Source organism: Ailuropoda melanoleuca, chromosome 1 (genome assembly GCF_002007445.2).
Source record: "Ailuropoda melanoleuca isolate Jingjing chromosome 1, ASM200744v2, whole genome shotgun sequence".
Taxonomy (NCBI): Eukaryota; Metazoa; Chordata; class Mammalia; order Carnivora; family Ursidae; genus Ailuropoda; species Ailuropoda melanoleuca.
The window spans coordinates 200,889,719-200,913,567 of NC_048218.1; the positions used below are offsets into that span (position 1 = coordinate 200,889,719).

General features: G+C 49.3%; 2 protein-coding genes across 10 annotated transcripts; one reads left to right on the forward strand and one right to left on the reverse strand.

Moving 5' to 3' along the window:
* Positions 1 to 1,557: 1,557 nt before the first annotated feature.
* Positions 1,558 to 2,540, forward strand: LLCFC1 (LLLL and CFNLAS motif containing 1). Its single transcript, XM_034647805.1, has 3 exons — positions 1,558 to 1,582; positions 1,697 to 1,817; positions 2,362 to 2,540. Exons 1-3 carry the CDS (start codon positions 1,580 to 1,582, stop codon positions 2,538 to 2,540), a joined length of 303 nt encoding a protein of 100 aa, XP_034503696.1. The 5' UTR covers positions 1,558 to 1,579.
* Positions 2,541 to 3,144: 604 nt separating this feature from the next.
* On the reverse strand, positions 3,145 to 22,346 carry KEL (Kell metallo-endopeptidase (Kell blood group)). 9 transcript variants are annotated; one of them, XM_034638585.1, is made up of 19 exons: positions 21,782 to 22,345; positions 21,341 to 21,488; positions 20,861 to 21,037; positions 19,231 to 19,355; positions 18,885 to 18,906; positions 18,760 to 18,808; positions 15,781 to 15,859; positions 15,493 to 15,573; positions 15,114 to 15,262; positions 13,944 to 14,073; positions 7,547 to 7,657; positions 6,282 to 6,380; positions 5,963 to 6,040; positions 5,415 to 5,515; positions 5,124 to 5,234; positions 4,914 to 4,981; positions 4,531 to 4,700; positions 4,113 to 4,208; positions 3,145 to 3,426 (listed from the first exon to the last, which is right to left on the reverse strand). In XM_034638585.1, the coding sequence occupies exons 1-19, from the start codon at positions 21,821 to 21,823 to the stop codon at positions 3,265 to 3,267; spliced, it is 1,998 nt and encodes a 665-aa protein (XP_034494476.1). In that variant the 5' UTR covers positions 21,824 to 22,345; the 3' UTR covers positions 3,145 to 3,264. The 9 variants fall into 9 exon arrangements, with proteins under 9 accessions (XP_034494476.1, XP_034494459.1, XP_034494454.1 ...); XM_034638568.1 differs by having other exon boundaries at positions 15,493 to 15,681; XM_034638563.1 differs by having other exon boundaries at positions 15,493 to 15,681; positions 15,781 to 15,843; positions 18,760 to 18,906; positions 21,782 to 21,870; positions 22,052 to 22,344.
* Between the last annotated feature and the right edge of the window lie 1,503 nt (positions 22,347 to 23,849).

A 23,849-nucleotide genomic window follows, 5' to 3' on the forward strand; every position in this document is an offset into this window, starting at 1 on the left:
GATGGCTTCTTTTTTTGCCAGGAAACAAGAGACTCCTCCCCCCAAGTAACCAGATTAGTGATTTTTTTTTTCCACCCAAGCATTGTTTCCTGGACCTGAAGGTCAATGAGTGCAAGGTAGGGGTGAGCAGGGTCACTTGCTTCCTTCAATCTTTCTTCCCCCACCATCAAGTGACCTCCTGTACCACTCCCCCGTCACCGTGTCACCTGGCCTGGATCAGCAGGAAGCATACAAGAGGTAGTAAGGCTGTCCGAGGAGAGCCTTCAGGTGAGCACATCTGCTAGCAGGGGTCCGTCTGCGGGAAGGAGTCTCCACTCGCACTCCATGTCTGTAATTTTCTTTTCCAGAAAGGGCACACATTTCTGTGCACGGCCCAGCCCTTGCATTTGGTGGTTTACTCGGGAGTGGGATGCTCGGGCTCCAGGAGTGGCGTGAGCTGGTTGTGCTCGCTCAGCTCTGCCCGCAGTCTCCTCCACCTGCCCCAGCACCCCTCTTGTAGCTCGTGGCCTGCGCTGGTTTCTGGTTATCCGGGCAGGTCTTCATCCTATCTCCCAAGCTCACCCCACCCCATCCCCATCCCCAACCATCTCTGCTCCAGGAAGTAATTAGCCACAGCCCATTACTGCCAACACATCTGTGCTCACCAGGTTCCTGGGCATGGCGGGCCTGGGGCACCGGGCAGCTTTCTCGAGATCTCTTATTTAGGGTCCTCGCCTCTCTACCATGCTGGTTCTTCTCTAAAGACTCTAATACTTCCATCGAGCAAGGAGTTTAGAGAATGAGCCTCTAACAACTTTTTCTTTGTGTCTGAGAATAGAAGAGGCTATAAAACTAGAGAAGGGGGGGTTCAGTCTTCCAGTACACAAGAGCAAAGGCTTGGGGAGAGGAAAATCTAGGGGAGGGTGAGGAATGAGGGAATAGTTTCTTCGTGAGTGCAGGACACCCTGTTCTCTGTCTCTGTCTCTAATATGCACACGTGTGCGCACGCACACACACACCATGTACACTTCCCTGCCCGTCCACCTGTGCCTCTCCACTTCCCTCATTTTTGATGGGCCTGAGTTTCACGTACAGCCCAGGACTTGAGGATCTGATATTTTCACATCTGTTCTGGGCCTCAGCCTCTACAAGCCACTTTCCTTGGAGAAAGGCCGCATGGAAGAGAGGAAGATGTGATGTCTAGAATGAAAAGAGGTGGTCAAGAGTGTTGCTCTGCCCCTATTGTCTGGGTGATGCTAAGGGCAAAAGTCATGTCTTTTGGGAAGCTTGGTTTCCTCATCTGTATAATGGGTATAATGATCCTATAACTTTGAGTCCCGGTTGCTATGCGGAGCTCATGACAAAATGGACCTAAAAGTACTTCGTAAATTCTTCAGTCATTTGGTTGCTCTCCACAGGATGACCCACTGCTATCATCCTAGAACCTTCTGCTGTCTGCTACCAGCTACTCACCACTCTCTTGCCTGGCAATGGAACTCTCTAATGACCTGAATGAGGGGCAGGCCCATGGCTGTGATGTCACAAAGCTCCTGAAGTCAGAGGTCCTGTGGAAGCGAAGGGAAGAAAACGGTGCTGGGAAATGGTAAGGGCCAGGACAGGGATAGGGGAGGGAGGCAGGGGAGCTGGCTGGGCACTGGGGAGTAAGGAAGGCCAAAGGCAGCGGATGGACAGGCTCATTACTTCCCTGGGCTCCCAGCTCTGCAGGGCAGCGTTCCTGGCTGCCATCCTGCTGCTGCTGCGGGTCAAGGGGGTGAAGCCTCAGAAAGGCAGCCTGGACCCCAACGAGGGGAGTCAGAACAAGGAGATACCCTCTACAGGTAGGTAGAGAAGAGAGGACGGTGTCTGGAGCCAGGGATCAGATCTCTTCGGAGTCAGTCCCCCACTAGTTAACAGGCTGGAGTAAAACCTGAGATAGGTTTGGGTCCCCTATTATTGTAGTGTGAAAGGGTCACTAAAGGGTTTAGGGCAGGGTTCTCAGCCAGGGCCATATTCAGGGACATGCCACAGGTTAGCTGAAAGTGCATGCGTCTTGTGTGTGTATGGGCACAGGTGTGTTTGTCTGGGAAGAGCCTCTGGTTTCTGTCTTTTTCTTAAGATGGTCCCTCCATCTCCAAATGGTGTAATGCACTTCGGAAGAGACAGTTCGAGGTGGAAATAGGGTGTGTGTGCTGTGGTTGAACACAGATTGGAGGAGACCTCTAAATGGTCAAGGACAGCATTGGCACAATTGGGCTAAAAGCCCCAGGCCCTAACTTCTTCCCAGATTTTCCAACTTTGTCGTGTTCCTGGCACAGGCCAGGGTCAGGGTGGGGGCAGGTTAGGATCAGCCCCCTCAGTGCCTTCCCCTCTCCCCTGTTCCAGAGCAGGATCAAGAGCAGTTTGAAGAGCACTTTGTGGCCTCCTCAGTGGGTGAGATGTGGCAGGTTGTGGACATGGCCCAACAAGAGGATGATAAGACATCAGACACGGCAGCTCTACGTGACCACCTGTCGGACCTAGCCTTCTGCTCCAGTCTGGCCAGCATCCTGGTTTTTTTATGAGGGACATTGAGGCTGAGGTGGTGGCCTGGCTCCTGGATGAGGACCTGGATATCTATCTCCGCTTCATGATAGCTTACTGACCCTCTCTCCCCGCTGGGCTCCAGGGCACTGCTCCCAAGGGAGGCATACTCATGGCTTCCTGCCTCTGGCCAGTGGCTCTTCACCTCAGGATGCAGCATCCGAGAGATCCTGGCATTGGCCTTCCAACCACCCGTCGTCACAGCCTGACTGCCTTCCCACCCTCTGAGCTCCATCTCCCAGGTCAGGAGACACCAGACCCATGCCCTTCTCTCTCCCGCACCTCTCCTGGCTCTGCTCGGGACATACGTTAGGGGAAGGGGGTAGCAACAATAAAAGTAATAACAATAAAATCCTGAAGACACTTGCGGGCAGCTTTCTGAGACTTAACCGAAGCCCTTTTGTCTCTGACTGGTCCGTTCAATTGCTGGACCTGTGGCCCACTGACCTTTAGACCCACTAGTTCACCAATCATTGGTTCTCTCCTCTTCTTATGTCTCTGGAACTCTCTTGGCCTTTTCTCCTCTTATCTTTTCTGACTTCTAGGCATAGAACATACCAAGAAAGAGTCATTAAGGGACAGACAGATGCCAAGTGCCAGTTTTTATTTTTGGAAGGGAAGGAGAAAGGGGATTTATTGCCTGATTCCATGAATGGAGCAGGGAGATGTCGTGACATCTGAATTGGAGTCTCTGCGGTAGCCAGGTTACCAGAGTTGGCAGCGGCTGGAGGGGTTCATGAGGGCACCATGTGGACAGTGGAAATGTCTGGCAAAGGCTGGGGTGTTGCTAAGGGGCCCGTGGACTCGAAGGGTGGGAGGGCTGTAAGGATCCTGGGGCTCCTGGGTACCAGGCTCCCTACACATCACCTGTGGAGAAAGAGAGGTGCACGCGGTGTAAGGAGAAGGACAGAATTTTCAGGTAGATCAGCGTCAGTAGGACGAGGCAGACCGGTGCCAAGGTAGTGACTAGGGACAGCAGACAGAGATGAGAGCAGGGATCCGGCCACACATTTGTCAGTCAGTTAATCTGGCAGGAGGCGTGTGAGGGGGGCCTGGGCTGTGCAGTCAGACCATTTGTCAGTGACTGAGAGGTGGGGTTTATTGGAAAAACTCTGTGAGGGGGTCTTTCAGTATACTGAGGAATTGGGGGCAGTGTCTTGTTGAGGGAGCACGTGGTACTTGGGGGTGCTGTCAGATGGGGACCGTACCTGGGGGCGAGGTCTCTGAGAAGGAACGTGGTCTATAGACAGCCTGTCAAAGGCTCATTTTTGAGGAGAAATGAGAGGGAAAAAACTTGTGCTCATCTCAGGGATTTGGCAGTAGCGTTTTTTCTTTATTTGAAGGGGGTGCTGAATTTGGTAGAAGAATTTATAATACTATGAAAAGATGGCCCCAAGTGGTATGTATGAAAGGATGACAGTGGGGACTTCTGTGGCAGAGGGTTGGGGCTGTTTGGGGGAAGGTGTTTCAGCGAGGAGCCATTCTTTAAGCATTAGCAGTAGGGTACTCCTCTGACATGGAGTGAGCTGCGGAGGGAGGTGGTGGCTGCCTACCTGGGCATAGCTTCGGAAGAAGAGTTGCTGAGGACTGAGGTCCAGGTTTGGCAGGATGGTCTCCCCACGGTGCCATAGCAGCCTCTTGCTGTATGCCTGGATATGGGGGTGGGATGGTGAGTAGCCCTTAGACTCCAGACCCACGGCCATTTGAAAGTCTGATGCCCTGCACACAACACCCAAAACCAGTTCGTGGCCTTTTTGCCCACGTTCTGCACAGACACACTGGTCTAAGCCAGGAAAAAATGTACTTGTGAGATCTATGGATATTCTAGAAAAGAGGGATCTGTGGGGTAGGAGGGGGATCCCTATCTGTTCAGTGGGTATATGAAGGGTAGAAGGCTTTACAACTATGTTTGCATGACGGATCTAGAAGGAATGGCTATTAACAGATCCTGGTCTCTTGGATGGGAGTTACCTGCAGTGCAATGGCCAGCCCCCCAATGTCTACAGCATTCTCCAGGAATGTCCGAGATCCATTAAAGAAGGTTCCATTGGGTAACGGAATGGTCTCATAGTGGTGTTTCAGGCACAGCAGCGCCCCCTGTAGGGCACGGGTGTCACAGGCTGGGCAGCCCCCAGGGAGTACTGTTGAAAATGGAGCCAGGTGAAGAAATAGTAAGGAGCCCTACAAGGATGAGGACAAGGGGGTACCACAGACTGGGCTGGCCCCCAGAACCATTGCAAAGGATTCAGAACTGTCCCGCCTGGAGCCCCCCCTTTCTCCTTCTCTTGGCCTCTTTTGGGGCCTTCACCTGGGTTCCCAAAGGCCCCACCTCCCAATGGCCCACTGTTACCCACAGAGCTGGTAGAAGATGTGCAACAGCTCATGGGCCATAATGCTGCCAGCAGCGCCAAAGTTCACGGCTCTGGGGAGACAGAGGTTTGTCTTACTCCCAGAGTCCTTCCAAGTTTTTGACCCCAATTCTCCAACCACAAGTCCCATCCATCGTAACATCTGTCCACCGTGCTTGGGAAATCCCCTGCCCACCGTCAGGGAATGGCCCCTACCTGGGGTAGCCAGGGTGGAAGAATGGCGGTTGGAGGAGTCCAGCTGGGAAGACCACCACATGGTCAGGTATTGAATAATAAGCATTGACCCCCCAGGGGGACACCTGCCACCTATGGGAAGAGCACACATGAACACCAGCTGCATCATTTATGATCCCGCCCACCAGACATAGGAAGTCCCTCTCAACTACTGTCACTGTTCCTGTTTCCCCAAGCCCCCAGCTTTCTTTCCTGCTAATCTTGAATGGGTATCTCTGAGATGCAGGGTCTGTGTCTCTCTTGCTCTTATACCTGTGGTAGGGGAAAGACTGCAAGAAGCTCTGGACAATTCTAGCTCGGAGGGATCGGACACAGCTCAGGAAGGACTGCAGGTAGCTGGGTCCAAGCTGTATCTGGGAGGAGGCAGGAGGTGACTCGGATACACAGAGACAAATACAGATACACACTAACATACCCTCGTGGGTACATCTGAACACAGACAGAGAAGCCCCGACACACAGTCATCCATAGTACAGTGGACAGCAGCACAATGACACGACCACGTGTCAGTGCAGACAGGCTTCACACGAATCAGCGCACAGATAAACACACTCAGGCAAGTCATAAGAATGCATGTGTATGTGCATGCACACACACTCAGTGTGACCTGAAAAGGTCAGTTCTTCTGCTGGCAGGACCCCCAGTGTGGATATTCACCCATAAAACCCAGCCAATAACAGAGCAAGGAAGGGGTTAGTTAGGGATTGCCCAGGATGAACAGATTGTCTGCCACTCAGGCGGGTCAGGGGGCTGAGGAGGAGCTGAGGACTAATGAGGAGCTGGCAAGGGCAGGGACCCACATCGTTGTATTCCTGTCTGGCCAGTGATGGCTTCAGGGCCCATTCAGGGGCCCCCATCTTCACCTGCAGTTGGGTGACCTGGGGAGAGACACAAATGGTAGAAGAAACCTAGCTACCCCAAGTTTATCAGAGGTAATTTCTCATGCTCACTGCCCTGGTCCCACCTTTTATATTGTCACCCGGATGCATGCGCAGCGTACTGGCGTTTACACTTGCCATGTGTCCTTGTGCCTTTGCCCTCTCCTCCCTCCAGGGTGATCTCTGGATCCAATACTCAATTCCACCCCTGCTGACTCCTGTCTTTCATGCCTGAAATTACCCTGTTCTGGGCCTCTTTTCGGGTCTTCTCATCCATCCAAGGAATCCTTCTGAGGCGGCTGACGAGGGCATTCTTGATCGCTGTGAATAGTTCCATGGCCTGTGAAGGAGCCGGGATAGAGAAACAGGATCAGGGCCAGCCTCCATCTGGGGTCCTGCCCACTGGGACTGTAGGAAGGGCCCTGGCCCCAAGGAGTTACCGGAGAAGGGGGAAGATCTCTGAGAGAGAAAGTAGGACGTCATATTTATTGGGTGACTAGAAACCCAGAGCACAGAGATCTGTGGGGACAGAAAGGAGGTGCCAAGCACAGAAAGGGAAGGTGGGAGCTGGTCACTCCTGAGGTGAACAGGGGAGACGGTTCCTTTCTGTGGGGAGATCTCAGCCTGCCAGGGGAGGGAGACACCGTCCTTACCCTTGGCCAGGCAATCCATTCAGAAAGCAGAGGGAGGAAGAGAACCATCATTCCCTTCTCTGCTCTTGAGGGCCCTTGTCCTCACACTCTCTTTATTAAGACCTCCTTTTCCTCTCTCCATCTTCCTGGGCATTTCAGCTTTCCAACAAGCTGAAGTCTTCCCAGCTTTACACCCAACTGGGTGGTTACTGCTTTCCCAGCCATCTACCATCTTGTTTGTATCCTTTCTTGAGAGAGATAAATGAATGATGATATCAGAAGCCTGAGCTCAAATCCTGACTCTGACTCTACAATTTGGTAGCTGTGTGATCTTGGGCAAGCTACTTAACCTCTCTGAGCTTCAGTTCTCTCTTCTCTAAAATTAGGATACACTAGGCATTAAAGTAGTTCATGCAAAGTGCTTACAAGAGTATCAGCCTCATGGTAGGCACTCAAAGACTACTCAGTACTCATTTACTTGCACCTTTTAAGATTATATCATTCCATTCTCCTGTCGTTTCCTGTGTTGTTAAAAAATCATAGATAAACAGGGAGTAGCCTTAGAGGCCATGAAGTTCAATTTTCTCATTTTATGGTTGGAGAAACACAAGAGCAGCAAAGTTAGGGAACTTGTTCAAATTCCATGCATGTTGTGCACACCTGTGTCCCGTAGCAAAACTATGCAAACCCTAGGGATGCAGCCTGGCCTCCTTCGACTTCTCTCCCATAGTGACCCTCTCTCTCTCTCTCTCTCTGACTGCCTGACTCCCCGACTGTCCAGACCATCCAGGAGGGCACAGTCAATAGAATTCGGAGAGAATGATTGGGTGGGAAGGGGTGGAGGGATGTGGGCTGGGAAAGAGCCCTCACATACAGCACTTTGGGTGCTCGGGCTGAAGGCCTCACGGACAAACAAGGTTGCCAGGGTAGGCTCGAAGAAGGTTCCTGTCTCCTCCACACACTTCATCCATCGAGGGCGGGCAGGCTATGGAGACAAAGCTGGAATGAATGGCTCCCATCAAGCATTCTTCCTCATCTATCTCCCCACGCCTATCTTGTCTAGACCTTTACCCCCAGAGGAGGCTCTCTTTTCATGTCTTTCTGGGTTCGTCTCACTTTGCTCTAGCATTCTTTTTGGTGATACACGTAGGGATGTTGCCGCTTGGTAATAAAAGAGGTTATGTCCTCCAGGATTAGTCTCGTGAGCCTGGATCGGGCAGATCATACTTATTTATTGACTACTGAATTTGAAAGCAAGTCCTCTCAGAGGCACCCTTCTGGAGAACAGAAAGACTCCTGGGTAGGAGAGGACTACATACCAAACCTCTCACCTCGGAGGTCTGTCGGCCACCTGGTCCCCACCCGCCACATGCACCATGCTGGTAGCCCAGTAAAGGCTGCCACCCTCTCATGTTTTTTTGTTTAAAATGGAAATTGGAGAAGGTAATTCCTCTCTCCTTTCTGCCACCCTCCCCCACTCTCCAATGGTTATCACGGATCATCTGGTAGGACTTTGTCTTATAAAGAAGAAAATGATCAGAGTGAAAATGGGTTTTAGATGCCATATTGTTTGGTAGGAGAAGGGGAGAAAAGAAGACTAAACGTGAATTCAGAGAGCTAAGAAACTTTCGGCCAAATCAGGGAAAAGAGGATGAGATGAAGGACATATCATCAACTTCAAAGGCAGACAGATGGTTAGACAAAAACTCAGAAGGGGGTTGGCAACTGGGGTGTTCTTAGCACAGGGACAGAAAAAATAAGCAACACAAGAGAGAGATGCTGGGGAGGTGTTTGCGGTGGGTGTGGATGGCTTTGAGGAGCTGACCATGAAGTGGGCCCAGAGATGACACAAAGCCAACTGAGAAACACACTCAAGAAGACCGAGGGTGAGAGAGCTGCCCTAGGAGAAGGCTGAGCTGGGACTCTGGAAAAACAGCTAATATGCTAATTTGGGGTAAGTGGGATGAAGTCACAAGACTTCATTCCTGTAACTTATTTACTCCTCACAGATCTCCTCGCAGGGAAGGTAGTTAGCTTGCCACTATGCTTTCTGGTGCCAAGATTGGACAGAGAGTTTAAGGGGCTTCCCACAAGAGAGGAAACAAAAAGGGAAGGCCAGTGTCGTCATTGAAGAAGACACTCCGGAGCCTGCCTATTCTGACGGCCACCATCTTGAAGGTTGCTTCAGACCAGTTGCCCACACTTGTGTGTTCTTGTCCCCTCTTGTGAGGTTAAGGACTCAGCCACTTTCTATAGTGTATTGGTTGCAGCTCTAAAACACAAACACGCACACTAAAGATGAATTGAAAGAGAACCTGGATCTGACAGCCATGACTGGGTCAAGGGCAGGCTCTGCTGCTCACCTTCAATGTCTGTCCACCCCCCACAGGCCTCCTGATGACAGGCTTGGATCTGAGACCGCCTTTCATCAGGCTGTTGTCGGGGGGAGCGGGGAGGGCCCACCCCCGGGGCAGCAGCAAACACATCAACCTTGAGCTTGTTAGTGTGATCTGCCTGCCCTTTCCACACCTCCTGGTTCCTGAGTTGTTTCCTGATCCCTTTGCTAATGCCTGCCCATTTTTTCCAACAGCTTTCGCCTCCTCCATGCCTGTCCCCATAGCCTTGGCCCCAGCAGGCTCTAACCTGGTTACTGGAGAGCATAGATGCCACCTCAGACTACCCATTGCTAACCTCTGTGAAACTCTGGGATTCTTTTGGTTGCAGTTGTGCTGGGTCACATCTCCCATGAGCAGGAAAATAACTTCCAGAATCTATAGATAAATGCAGGTCTTGGGGTGGAAGTTGAAAAGTTATATATTCATCTACTGGGGGTTCTGAGTATCTGAGCTGTCTCTCAAGACATGGAATGATAGAGCATACCATATATATTAAAAATAGAGAAAAAGAGGGGCACCTGGGTGGCTCTGTCAGTTGTGTCTGATTCTTGATTTCAGCTCAGGTTCATGAGATTGGGCTCCACCCCGGGCGTGAAGCCTGCTTAAGATTCTCTCGCTTCCTAACCCTCTGCCCCTCCCCCAACTCTCTCTTGTGTGCGCTCCCTCTCTCTAAAAAAGAGAGAGAGAAAGAAATATAGAGAAAAAAATCATTGCCAAAATATAAAAGATGAAAGAAATACTTCAAACTCAAGATAATGAAGCCCAGTAGCTTAATTTTAGGGAACAGAAGACAAGTTGTAGATATAACCTTAGAACCACAAATAATAATATTTAAGAAATAATAGAAATCAGAAAAAAATTCTAGGAGTCTGGAGGGAGGCACAAATTTTCTTAATCTGCCGTAGAGGGAAAGTAAATTTTAGAGATTACAGGCCAGCCAGGAATCCTTAATGTTAATTTCGACACCCAATTCTAGAATGAGTCATTAAACCGATCATTTCTGAACTCTTGAGAAACAGCATGTAATTACTAAGGGATCGCTGAGGATCACTGAGGCCAAATAATGCCAAAATAATAACAATTTTTCTGGTTACAAGCTTCACCAAACTAGGATAACCCAGAGACCAGGAGAGACAACTCAGATAGGGGCCATGTGGTGGCGTCACTGAGAAGCAGCTGGCGTCAGACCCACAGGGCATAGAGGGACAAGGGTCAATGGGAAGAATAGAATAGAGCTGTCTCACTCAGCCCCTGTCACTTGTGACCCCTGAAGAATTCCAGCCCGCTGCTGCCTACGTTTTATGTTTACCACACACGCACACAAAAATGCTGGAGATGTGACTATCGGCGTGCCATCTCCTAATTTTTGACTGTTGGTGATTAGCTAAAAGTTTGTCAAAAGCTTTAAGGCCAAGAAAACATGGCGACTGGCCAAATTCTTCCTCAAGGAACCACCACGATGCTATCTCTGAACAGAGAAGTCAGCATTTACTAAATGTGGGTTATTAACCCCTGCACTTCAGTTACACGAGCTGTCCACGGGAGAGGAATACCTGTCCTGCCTCCCCCACTGCATTGCTTGGGAGACCAGGTGAATCAACACATTGAAAGCGCTTTGTGAATCTTAATGTGTTGCCGTTGGTTCCGTGGAAGCATTTGGTAAAGCCATAAACTAAGTCCTTGTGAATGAGATGCAGGAATCTGTGTTGGAAGATAGTGTAATTTGTGTGGCTGCTTAGCTGGCTGGACCATAATGAAACCTCAGTGACTCATGACTCCAAGTCCGCATGAGCTTCCCTTACCATCCTACCAAAAACTGCAACACGCTCCCCACCTAGTGCACCGTCTCGCCCTTTCCTGGTTTCTTTCTCTGAGCTAATCACCACCGAACATATTTTATTACCGTAGTTTTTTGTCCTTCTTCCTTGGTCAGAATATCAGTGTCTGAGGGCAGGGGCTTTTGTCTTTTGTTCACGTGGTATCCCGTGTGCGGAGAGAAGTCTGGCACATAGGAATATTTATTGCATAAATGAACTGATGAATTTATAGCTAGGTCTTCCATGACCCTACATGCTGTTCTTCCTTCTTCGGGATTTTAATCATAGTCCAGATGAAGATACACTAAATAAAATTGCAAATGACCAAAGTGGGAAGGGAAAGGTAATGCAACAGAGGACTGGAACAAAGGCTAAAATTACCTGAACAAATCGGGATGTTGGGCTGAATATAAAGAGTTCACTCAACAGGTACAAATGTGATGTTCTCCCTTTACTTCTCCAAATTCAGCTGCTCAAGTTTAGTAAGACAAAGACCTGGCTTAACAGCTATTACATTGACTGTTCATTCAAAATCATTCAACAAAATATGGCCAGATAATGAGACCTAGTGTTTCTGAATTAGGACGCTATCAGTTAGAATTCATTCCAAAGAGTATGGTTAGAAATCTGCAATTAATAACCATTGGGTAGGACCACGAATTTTGGTCACATCAAGGGCAGTGCCTTGGCAGTGTCTGAGTCCCCTCTCCTCCTCACAGCACACGTCCATCAGAGTGCCTGTTGCTTACCTTCAAAATATGTCTTTTGAAACATAAAACAGATCAATCTTTCTGTAGGCCTCCATTTCATGCCGAGAAAAGCCAAGTCCTGCCAGTGGCCTATTGGGCCCTGGAGGATCCCCTCCATCCCCCTCTGATTTCCTCCCTTCAGCTCTCTGTGCCAGTAGCAGCAGGCAGAACCTTCCACGCAAGCCTCGCTCATCTCTTCTCAACCAGAGCTACAGGGGGATCCCCCACATGGCCCCAAAGTTTAGCCAGCCTGCTCCGTGCCTTGTCCAAATGAAATGATGTCCCTTTCTTTGCCAGAAAACCCTTTCAACTCTCTAGACAACTGCCTCTGTCCTGCCTCCAGCACAGAGATCCCACTGCCATTCAAACCCTCCCTCAGGTCTCCCTCTTGGGAACTCTAAGTGTTTGTTGTGCGAGCCAGAGTCTTTCTGGAATGCAGGTACACACATTCGTTTACTCCACATGGAACTGCTTTTGTGCTACAAGGACAGAGCTGGGTGGTTGCAACACAGACCGTATGGATCACAAAACCAAAAGTATTTACTATCTTGACCTTTGTAGAAAGAATTTTCCAACCCATTTTCTGTTTTCCTACCCACTTATTTCTCAATCCTGCACAGTATGTAATTAAAAATGTGGCCTCATGAGGTGGACAGGTCTGTTTTGGGGTCTGTTTCTTTACTTAATGAGCTGTGTGGCCTGGGGAAAGTTATTTGCCCTTTCTGAGAACCTTGGAGTGTTTCTGGAGGGTTAAATAAAAGCACCCACACTAAGTGTTCCAAGCAGTGCCTGACATACAGTAACACTCACTGTTCATTAGCTATTATTCTTATTCTATTTGTTGGTGGAACTTGACTCCACTTTCAAGCCCAAGGACAGCTATAATCCTAATGGGTATATGAGGATGGACATAATGGATATAAAGGATGTATATATAAGTATATAAAGGATGGCAACTTTAGCAATTTTTAAGCCTTCTAAGTCCTTTAAGTGTGATTTCAGTATCGGCACACTTACATCCTTCAAGAAGTGCCATCAGACCATGGTTCTGGGATTGACAGGAAGCTGTTTGTTGCCAGGGATTTTGTAGTAATGCCAACTAAGAGGAGTTGGAGCTCTGTCTCCTTCATCTGTGTCAAGAGAAAGGCTGGGTAGAAGCTTCTTGGGGACTTGCCCACTTGAGTGAAAGTCCTAAAAAGGAGTGTTTTGTTGTTGTTGTTGTTTTGTTTTGTTTTCTCTTACCACAGCGATTAAGCACAGACCCTCAAGCTAGACTACCAGAGTTCAAATCCGAGCTCTACCAACTTACTAGCTATATCACCTTGAGCAAGTTACTTAGCTTTAGTGCCTCAGTTTCCCCATCTAAAACAGGAATAAATGATATGCCTACCCCATGAAATTCTTCAGAGGATTAAATCAGTTCATACATATCTAAAGGATATGCGAGAAAAATATCTCACTCCCAATACTTGATAACCACATGGCAGTCCCTATGCATACATTTCCCCTCTCTGAATTCCACAGATGCTTCAGGTGGCCAAAGCAGTGAGTTTCTCCAAGCCACAGAAATGGTCCACAAATTACTAAGAAAAAGAAATCCCAGCGATTTTCAAGACTACACTGAGACCCTGACTGAGGTTGGAGCATACCTAATGTTCTAGATACCCTTGCTTACATTTGGATGTGTCTGACCTAGGGTTTCAAAGTTCTTGGTAAAGGAGGGTCTCCACATCTTATGTGACATGGGAGACCTGGGTTAGTGTTCGCTACACAGCCACCACCTCAGATATATCGGGATCTGGACCACAAAGCCCATGCTGTGGCCCAACAGATCCTATTAGATGTCAGAGATGAACTCTTTGTGAATCGCATTTGAACATCAAACACTGGAGTCACATAGATAGAGGAAAGGCCACTGCTTGCTACTCATGTCTGGCATCCCAATGAATCCTAAGCTTTAGGTCCATGTCCTTAAATCACAGAGCTCTAGATAACTAGGCAAATAGTTTAAAGGTCATGACAAAGGAAAAGCAATTGTTGATCATTTTAGAGTCTTATATTTACACCTTAATACTCAGCCAAAGTCAATAAAAGTAGCCAGATGTGTGTAAATGTCTGGTACCTGCCATCTCAGTCCTCAGTATAAGTACTGTAGGGCCAACCTGTCTGCTTCTATGGAAACACCAGATATTGAAGGGCACTGCCCTCATGCCCTCTCCCTGGGAGACATATGCCAACATTTATCCCTCAAAATGGCAAATGCTCCTTTAGCCCCCGTTCTGGGAAAATTCATCCCCTCCTCTCCTCACCATGGGTGGTCTTTCGGTCAGCTCCCCCAGTTTCTGGATCAACGATCTGTGTGCCTCCTGGAATTTACCGTCCAGGGCTGGAGAAAGGGTCCTCACCAGCCCCAAGATCATGTGGCTCTGCAGAAAGTCTCTGCGGAGGGAAGAGAGACGGGACACATACACCCAGGGCTCTGGGGGTGCCTCGAGAACAGCCTCCACTTGTGTAGTCACCTTGATACTCCCGGGGGAAGGCCCTTCTCTTCTGTATCTATAGAAAATAAGGGCTTGACCTTGGAATAAGTCAAGAAGAGCTTTTCTTGGTGTGAGCTGGAGAATGATAGTAGAAGGAACTAGATGCAGAGGTGACTTCTCAAGTCGCAGGGAGTGAAGGGTCTGAGCTAGAGGAAGACTAGACTTCAAGAATTTAACCAACAGATTCATCTACTTCCACAACCAAGAAATCTCAGTTCACTTTACAGCTGATTTGTAACTTTACATAAACTTGCTCACACCCACAAGAATGGCCCTTGGCTTCCTTCACAAAGAATTTCTAGAATTTGCTGCTACTGAGTTCCTATGAAGAAAGGCCTTGAGCCTGAGCCCCTGGAAGGAAGCTGCTGTCTTCAGGTAGTGGCCACCCAGGCACTGGGGTTGGCAGCCCAACACAGACCCTTACCCACAAGGGCCTCAGAATTCTCTCACAGCTGAGAAATGGCCTCTCCCCCAGCTTTTCCCCCAGAGAACCCCCAGCCTTCACTTCATCCATCCACTGGGCTCACGTGTCTCCACCTCCTGCCCACACCTCCCAGCTGCTGACAAGACGCACATGCCTTCCCTGTCCCAAGTGACCAGCCATCTAGCATCTCCTATAGCTTAAGAGGGTCTTCACAGGTTGGGTTCTACTCCCAGCAAGCCCTGTATTTTGCTGGACACCTGTATTCCTCATTTTATGTGGGCCTTCCCTTTCCCGTGTCCCCCAAGCCTCTCATATTTCCTGTTTTCTCCATTCCCTCTTGGGCCATCCACCCCAACCGTTCTCTGCCCTTTCGTGTCCGAGGATCCCTTCCATCAAAGGTCCTGGGAGGACCTTACCAGCATGCATTTTCCATAATCTTCTTTGTCCCTGAGGCCTCTGGGTCCTCAGACCTTTTCCATTGCCCTTATACTTCCCCAATCCCACCTGAGGCAAACCTGTGTAATGAAAGCTGCTCTTCCACCAGTTGAGACATGTTTTTCAAATACTCCAGATCATGGACCAAGAGGAGCTGGGAGGGGCTCAAGGGCATTGGCGTGAATGTCGCTTGCAAGCAGGACAACCAGTCGATGGCAGGGGCCATTTCCTTAGAGGAGGGACACAAAGGCTGAGGGGGATGGGATTGAGGAGAGGGGGTTTCCCTCCCTTAGGGTTTGACAGGGAGTGGGGAGGGGGGTGGTTGGGGGAAGGGATGGAACCAGAAAAGTTAGGGATGGGAAGGAATTAGGGAATGAGGAGAAAGGAGATAGGGAGAACAAGAAAGTTTGGGAGAGAAGCCCTCATGCCCATCCTCCTCCAGTCCCCGGTTCAAGGCACCTGCAGTTGGTCAATAGTGACCATCTGGAAGAGCTTTCCCTGTGCCCGCCGCTGCTCCAGGGGCCTCAGAAACTGAAACAGCTGCGAGGTAATGGAGATGGACAGGAAGGCATGTTCTTGCACCTTGTTTGGTTCTCCTCCCAGCAAGGTTCCCAGCTGGTTCAGATAAGTCAGGTATTCCCGCACAATCTGGGGGAGGGGCAACCTCAGTCACAGCCACCAGAGCCCCCTGCCTTTCTCTGAGCATCAGAGGTCAGGACCTGACCTTTGTCCACAGAGCCATCTTACCTGAGCATAGATCTTCTGTTCCTGCTCTTGCTTGAGGGGAACATCAAACTCTGGCTGGTCTATCTGGACACAAGAGATACTGGAGAGAAGTAGGGAGCATGGAGGAAGGAGAGGACAGGTGTGGGGAGAAGGGGAATGTACCAGGGAAAAGGGCCTCAGGACACAAAGAAGGAGCAGAGAGGACAAAGTAAGGGAGGGATTGGGGCTAGGGCGATGGGAGGAAAGAGTTTATACGTGGAAATGTCAAGACAGGGTGGGTATTTCAACCAGTTAGGGGGTGCTCAGCAAAAGAGAAACATACTAATCCGTGTCCTGAAGGGAGCCATCCCCTGTGCTAGGGCCAGGTCTAGAGTTAAGGAAGTGAGAAACTCTCTCAGGCGCAAGATTTAAGAGGTACTAAAAACGGTAAACAACAGTAATCCTAATCGGTATTTTTTAAAATAAAAATCAATGCTAAAATCCACGCTGACTAAAATATCAAAGCTTTGTTCGTCATGGATTTTTTCCCGAAAATCCCAAGTGTATTTTTTTATTCATTTTGAAGAAAAATTAAAGATTCTTTTCTTAAGTCTGCAATAAAATTTCAGTCCATTTTGGGGAGAAATAATCTCTTCAAAAAAACCCACAATGAACAAAAATTTCATATTTTGTTTATCATGGATTTTTGCATTGGCTTTGATTTTTTTTAAATATTAAAATATTTATTTTGGTTACTGTTTTTGGTATCCTCTTTAATTTTACACACAGGTAAGTGACTCACTTACCTCATCTGCCCCACCTTAGTCCTGGCATGTCCTTGATTCTGTTCTGAAGATCGTCGCCCCCACACTTTGCCTTTTTCTGCTCCAACTTCAATATCCTGCTCCCACCTCGAGCTGTACACTTCCCCCAATCTTGAAAAATCTTTCGCATGGCTCCTTTGTCACGTTTTATGTCCACATTTTGAAGAACTAAAAATCATCTATGTCCCTGCTTCAACTCCCTTGCCTTCCTCTAAAACTCTGTACAATCTGTCCATTTCCAGAACTGTTTTGATACTCTCTTCTAGAAGCTTCCCAATGGTGTCTTCTCATTCCTTATTCTCTGAGCTCAGAAAACTCTGGAATCCGTGACGATCCATCCCTCCTGAGATGCTCTTCCCCTGTCCGCTGTGGCTCAGCCATGCTGGTCTGACTCGCCCTCCCTGCCCCCAGACCCCCAGTGGGGTGCTCCCTCTGCTGTCCATCCTGTCTACCTATTTTTCCCCTCAGAGTCCATCCAGTCTCCAGTTGATGGTAACCATCCTCCTCCCATTCACAGTACATCAAAACTGTGGGGTCATTTTCCAATTTCTCCATTTTTTTCATTTACATTCAGTCAGTCACCAAGTCCTCTGGAAGCACCATGGACCATCACCACTGGGATGAAGTTGCCTAAATCTTCAAGCCTGGCCTTTCCTTTCCATTTCAATTCCTCACAATCATCTTAGTTCAGATCCTCCAAATTGGCTTACCTAGACTCCTCAACATCTCCAGGTTGACCTCTAACATCGCTGCCTCTGCTTAAGTGCAATGCACAGCCATCATATTCGAAAGGACCCAGTAGCATTTTTTTCCATTAAGTCGAAGTGATCACCTCCATCTGGCTTCTGAGGCCAGGAATAATCAGGCCCAACCTCAAATCTTCAGTCTTGCTCTTATCTATCTCCTGCCGCACCTCACCCCTCCCCCAAATCCTCTGTTCCACAAATCAGTCTTCTCACTGACGCTACAGAGGAGTCACACCATTCCAGCCTCTTCCCTTAGCTCAGGACTTTCCTGAAGCCCTCCTCATGCCCTTAGCTTCACCTTCACCTATGTGATTCAACCACCTTTCAAGACTCAGCTCACATTCTCCCCTCTCTGAGCCATTCCTTAACCATTCCAGATCTTAACTACTCCCTAAAGGCCACACCGATTAAGCTCCTGAGCATACCCTTTAGAACAGAAATTTAGAATGCCTCGTACTGAGTAACAACAGCTTTTCTTGTACATTCATCTCCACATAATTCTGTGAAACTTCTGAGAGCAGGAGCCAAGTAGATGGCATTGCATTGCCTACCACAATACTGATACCTTCAACGTTTTTATTTATTTGCTTGTTTAGCAAACACCTGCTGTGGGCCTCTGGCTGCCTGGCCCTCTACTAGATCTACTAGATCCTGGGGAACAGAGATGAATAAGGTGTGGTCCTGTTTTCAGGGGCTCATGGTCTTTAACATGGTGTTCGATGATGAGATTTGGCAAGTGGGAGGACAGAGGGGTCTACCTAACTCATAACTAGGGTGTCAGTGAAGTCTACCTGTAAGAGATAAAAATCAAACCCCAAATTTGAAAAGTATGTAAGAGTTTTCCAGGCTGAGTTTGGGAGGTTCAGGAGCAGTGTCACAAGCGAAGGGAGTCATAGATTCAAAGACTTGAGGAATATTCTTGAAGCTGTGAGGGAGCATGATTTGAGGTTTGAGGGGGACAAGGGATGGGGCAGGCGATAAGGCTGGAGAAGTGTGTAAGGGTCAGATCACAAAAGGACTTGCAAAGCTTTGCTAAGGATTAAGAACAAGATCGTGATGACCTGGTGAAGCATTGGAGGCATTTAAACAAAGACAATAGCATGATTAGTTCTTGGTTTAGAAAGGTCCCTCTAGCAAAAATGAAGGGTAGATAAGAGGAGAGCATACTGGAGACAAAGGGGCTAATTAAGAGGCTGCAGGGGTAATCCAGATAAGCAGTAAGGAAGATGGGAACTACATCTGTCTTCTCCGGACTGGCCCTACTGCTCCTTTCCCTAATTTCACCAAGTGTTCCTGGCTGTCACATCAATAATTTTCCCTTAAGATAGGGATATTTCCTGCATTGCACATTCATCCTCATTCTCCAGCCCACAACCTTCCACTAGGAGATGCTAGGCTAGAACACAAGGCAGGCCCATGTCTTACTGCATTTTTGCCAGTGCATCACTCACCTGGATGACTGGCGTGTATGGAGGGGTGGGACGAGGTCGCAGATAGGCTCTGAAGAATGGAAAATAACCATACTGACTCATCAGAAGTCTCAGAGTTCGGTTAAAGTCTAAGGAAGTCCAATTACCGGAGATTCGCCAGCCTCCGAGCTGGGAAGCAGAAAGATAGGGCTCAGCATAGGGGGATGGCCTGGGATACCTGCCCCTCCACCCTTCCTCAGACAGCCGCTATTTCCTCACTACTATTCTGGGTGCTTGGAACCCTCGAGGCTCCACCTCTATACTTCTTTCTCTATGATACCCAGGGTCCTTATGCTTCCAGAGGGTACTGCCATTTCCATTTCCCTCCTGGAACTTGGAGAACTCTAAGAAAGAGATATCCCCTCCCTTTGTAGAAAAAAAGGGGGGGCAGCCCTGAGCATACACTGGTCCTATGCATTATGTATCTAGAAATGTTAGTGCCCCGGGTCTCACCTCCTCAATGACTTGTCTGAGGGGGGCAGCCCCAGCAGCCTCGATGGCATCTGTGTCCATGCAGGAGCTGTAGAACTGGAAGGCTTTCTCCTCCCCAGAGCCCAGGTGCCAGGAACCTGGGGCTTCTAGAAAGGAAGCATGAGAAAATTAGAGGAGTAGAGAGCTGAGCAGGGAATGTGAGGGAGAAAGGAGAGACTCCCAGGGAAATGGAAGGAAGGGGAGGAACACAGGGATGCAGAGGCGGAATGATGGGAGGGCTGGATCAGCTCAATGGGGGAACAAGTGCAGGGAGAGGGAGTGTGGGGAAGACTGAGAAAAACAAAGGAGACATGAAAGAGAATCAGGGAAGAAAAGACATGGGAAAGAAGGAAGAAACGAGAACACCTAGGATCACCTATGGATACGGGAGAAAGGATGCAAAGGGAAGGCAGGAGGGAGGTGAGTGAAGAGATTAGAATAAATAGGGAAACCAGAGAACATTGAGGGACTGGAGGGAGGAAAACTCATCCAGAAAGGTTTAGCAAGGAGAAGAAACAGGGTCCAGACCCTTGCTCAGGACCCCAGGAAACAAGCAATAACCCAAAGGCATATGTTTTGGAATCAGCCACCCTGTAATACCCACTGCCTATCCCTCAGCCCCTGATACCCTTCACTCTCTTGTGGGCAACAGCATTCATTCTGAGCAAACATTTTCTTTTCATCTCTGGGCCTTCACTGGAAGCATGGCCCCTCTACCAAGGGAAGGCCTGCCTCCATTCCTTCTCCATCAATAGGAACGCAGAGGGATACATTCAGGTGTCCCAAATTCCAGCAGATACCACCACAGGCTCCCTCAGCTTCCTTATGCTGGAAATGTGTGCCTATCGCACCCCATCTCATTCCCCATCCTCACTACCATCTTCCAACTTCCTGGAACCCCCTTTCAACCTCCCAGATGGCCGCAGCTCCTCCCTCAGACTTTTCCTGTCAGTTCCTTCATCTTCTCCACACACAGCCTCTTCTGAACTCCCAGCGCTTTAGGTAGGCCCTGTTCTATTCCAGCACACCTTCTGCACCTGTCTGGATCCATTCCCTGGCACACAACCAGATAATCCACCCCTCCCACCACTTCTCACCCCACTGGCCACATCATCCCAACCAGCCAGCCCCAGTATCCCCTTTTTTCCAGTCAAGCTTTCACACCAAGGTCCAAGGTTTCCATGGAGAACAGGAGATAATGGTGAGAGGGGGCCGGGAAGTGCCGGGAAGTGCCCGGAAGGAGAGGATGACACTGACCACTGTTGGGGCGCTACAAGACAAGCAGGGTGGGGGGCTGGTGGCTGAGAGTGATGGACACCTGAGCTTATGTGCAGCAGGTTGAGCGGATGCAGGTGGCGAAGGTCCCAGGCATGGGAGAGAAATTGAACATTTAGAGGCAGTAACAAAGAAGGGGAGAGCTTGAAGAGAACACAGTAGTCCGTGGGCAAGCAGGAAAGGAAAGATGACAAGAGGGACCAGAAGAGAAGGCGGGAGGTACTGAAGTGCAAGCTGCGGTGACAGAGAAGCAAACCAGCTGTCCCACAAGCACACAGGTTTGGGACAGCAAGATAGTTCTAGGCTCAGAGCCACCCACTTGCCCAGAGTGCCTCACCCAGTATTCTCCGAAGTCGTCTCTTGTTCTCCTCCGCAAGAGCCTGGAAAGAATAATCGGTCCCTTTGGCCTGTCCGCAGGCAAAGTTGAAGAAATCGGTGCAGGGGGCCACACTGGTGTTTCCAGAGGCCAGGTAACGAGCCAGGAGATCCCAACACACAGGAGTCATACAGGGGCCTGTGGGGAAAAGCTCAGAACTGGGAGAAGGAGAGAGGGAGAGAGAAAGGGACAGGGCTCCCCCAAGGGGCTAGGCAAAGGAATGCCTGGTGAGAAAGGGGAGAGGGACCCTGTGAGAAGGACAGGACCAGGAGCAGGATTGGGAGGGGGAAGTCCTCGGGAGGTGGGGAGGAAGGAGAGAGTCAGGCAGGACTGAGTGGTGAGTATATCTGTGGGCACAAAGCCTCATGATGCTGGGCAGGCAGATGCTGTCCCTGATGAGGAAGGGCTGACTAGGTTGGGGGATTCCAGAATCTTGCTTACCAGGGCCACAGCTCCGGAAGATGTAGACCAAAAGCACAGAGAAACCAAGGAGCAAACTGAAAAGCAGGCCAGCCGTTAGCACCCGCCTGACCATGGACCACTGTCTGCTGGGTTCAGTGGCACTGGGCAGCCTTTCTTCTGGAGCTCTCTGTGCAGGCAACCAGGAAGTAAAAACCACAAGATGGAGGGGATTGGGAGAGAGGGGTGAGGAAGAGAAAGGAGAGAGGAGAAAGAAAAAATTAGTGCCAGGGCCCCTTTGTAGAGAGACAATTCTCTTTCTCCCTAAACCTAGCCCTATTTGGACCCCTGGGAGATGCGCAAACAAGAAATGCCACCTGTTCTGGGTAAGGACCAAGCAGGCTGTGAGTGAGAGTTTGTGGGATGTTAGAGCTGGAAAGGATGTCGTTCATCTGTCCCATAAGGGTCAAGGACAGCACTTACCTCCTGGTTCCAGGGAGGTCTCATTCCACCTGCCTGGCTCATTCCCCCGGTCCCGGGTTCTTCCCCACTCTGGTCTCCACCCTCCTGAACTGAGGAGGAGGGAGGGGAGAGAAGCTGGTTCAGGAAGGGGGTGCATTAAAGAGAGTTATATCAGGTCGTTTTGACGCTTCCTGTCACACAGGCGCTATCATCCAGGGCAGTGTTCCCAGACGGGCTTCAGAAGAGGCCCCTCCCCTGGATGCACCCCCACTTTCCTCCCTCTCTGGATACCTCTCTCTCCTTTCCCGTTTCTGCTCTCCAGGTCTCACATCCCCTCCTCTCTACTGGGGGGCACAGCACTCACGCACAGGGCCATCCACCCCCACCCTAGCCACCTGACCCCAGAAGGGAATAGTTTTCTCCAGGGGACTTGCTCTCTGTTAGTCCTCCCTAGCTCCCAGAATCTTCCTGGCTCTGCCCTAGGTGCTGAGTCTTAAAACAGGGGTTCAGGAAATGGCCTCCCTCCTACCCCCACCCCAGTTCATTTGTCCTGGAGAAGGGGCACTTCTGCCATTTGACCCTCCTGTCCCCATACCCATGCTATTGGCCTCTGGGTGGAGTCTGTTTATCAGTCCAGAGACACCCAGACCTCTCCTCCTCCTTTATCTTAGCTTCTCAGGGGAGGCGAAGGGAGGGAGTCTTCACTCCCCAAGCAATCTTGCTCTTGGGTGGCTCCTCTTGTCCTGCTCTGTGCCTTTGCTCAAGGAGTTTCTTTATTTCTGGAATATTCTTTCTTCACCCCTTTCTCCTAGGATTGAAATCTTCTGGATCCTTCAATTCTCAGGTAAATGCCACCTTAGCCAGGAGCCCTCAAAGCTCCTGGGAATGCTTGATGGCTCTCAGGGTATGTCATACCTCGGCTGTTTGCAGGCAGAACAGTGCACCGCCAGGAGACCCTGATCTGCTAATTATTAGCCCCGTGACAATAAACAAGCCACTTAAATTTTCAAACAGGTGAGAAAGTTTTATTATCTAGAAAATGAGTCTAATATTTGCCTTGTCCACCTCACAGGGTCTCATACAGTCTACAAAGAATGAGGCATTGCTGAGTCTTTCATTCTGTGTTCTCTTCTGCAGGTGCCTTGCATCTTCATCTCCCTAGTGACTGCAAATCTTTAGTGGCAGGGATGGTGTCCCTTTAGCCTTCGTATCTACCTAAGGTGCTTTATAAATATTTGTAGGAATGAATTGCATTCCAAGCCAGAAACTCCTTTTCCCACATCATATTGAGGTCTCCCCTGTGGTCGCAGTGAGCACATTTCTGAGAGAAGGTATTTCCCCTTTGTCCCTTGTTTTCCCATCCCAGGCAAAATAGGATAGTCTCACTAATGATTCCTCGACAGTATTTCTTGCCCACATCAGCACTGTGCTATTGTGCATTTGTTGGGATGGAGGTAAGGCCCTCCCGTCCATGGTTAGTGAAGTGGAACAAAGCTATCATGACTATGGTGGCCATGTTATAGAGTATCAGGAAAGTCATGAAGAAAAGTCGGGGCTTCAGGCATCACAAAAGGAGAGATTGAAGTCTTCTGAAGAAGAGTTTAACGTGATGAAAATAGTAGCCATGCAAAGCTGGTGTGGTACTGGGGATCTGGACTGATGAGATGAGAGACAAGAGAGGCATTGCTACTTGGGTGGTAAAGGAATAATGACGTGAAGGCTTGGCCCAGGTTGACAGTGGAGGGGATGTAAATACATGGACAGAAAACCTTTATGGGAGGGAATAAAGTCATGGAAGTTGATGGAGTTGGGGAGGAGGAAGCAAGTGTAACGGTCACAGATGGGCTTCATAGTTTGTTTCTGGATGACCAGGAAAATGGTGATGCCGGTGGAAATCGTAGTTAAGGGCTGCTGTAGGAATCATCTTGAGACCAAAATGATGACTTGGGATTTGAGAGATTTTCGGTATGTTTGGAATTGTACCTTCTTTTTGATCTCCCCTTCCCCAGATGATCAACCTGGAACTTCTAGCTTCCCTCACACCCATTCCCCTCCCCATTCCTTTCCTACCCAGTCAAGCCCTCTGGGC

Excerpts from the sequence above, each read along its gene's own strand:
- LLCFC1 (XM_034647805.1), top strand. Across the intron at positions 1,818-2,361 it reads CAAGGAGATACCCTCTACAG|AGCAGGATCAAGAGCAGTTT; the intron begins GTAGGTAGAGAA and ends CCCCTGTTCCAG.
- KEL (XM_034638563.1), bottom strand. The coding sequence starts at position 21,823 with ATGAGCCAGGCAGGTGGAATGAGACCTCCCTGGAACCAGGAG. Across the intron at positions 18,907-19,230 it reads TCAGACAAGTCATTGAGGAG|CTCGGAGGCTGGCGAATCTC; the intron begins GTGAGACCCGGG and ends TCTGCTTCCCAG. Across the intron at positions 4,209-4,530 it reads GGCTGGCCATTGCACTGCAG|GCATACAGCAAGAGGCTGCT; the intron begins GTAACTCCCATC and ends CCCCATATCCAG.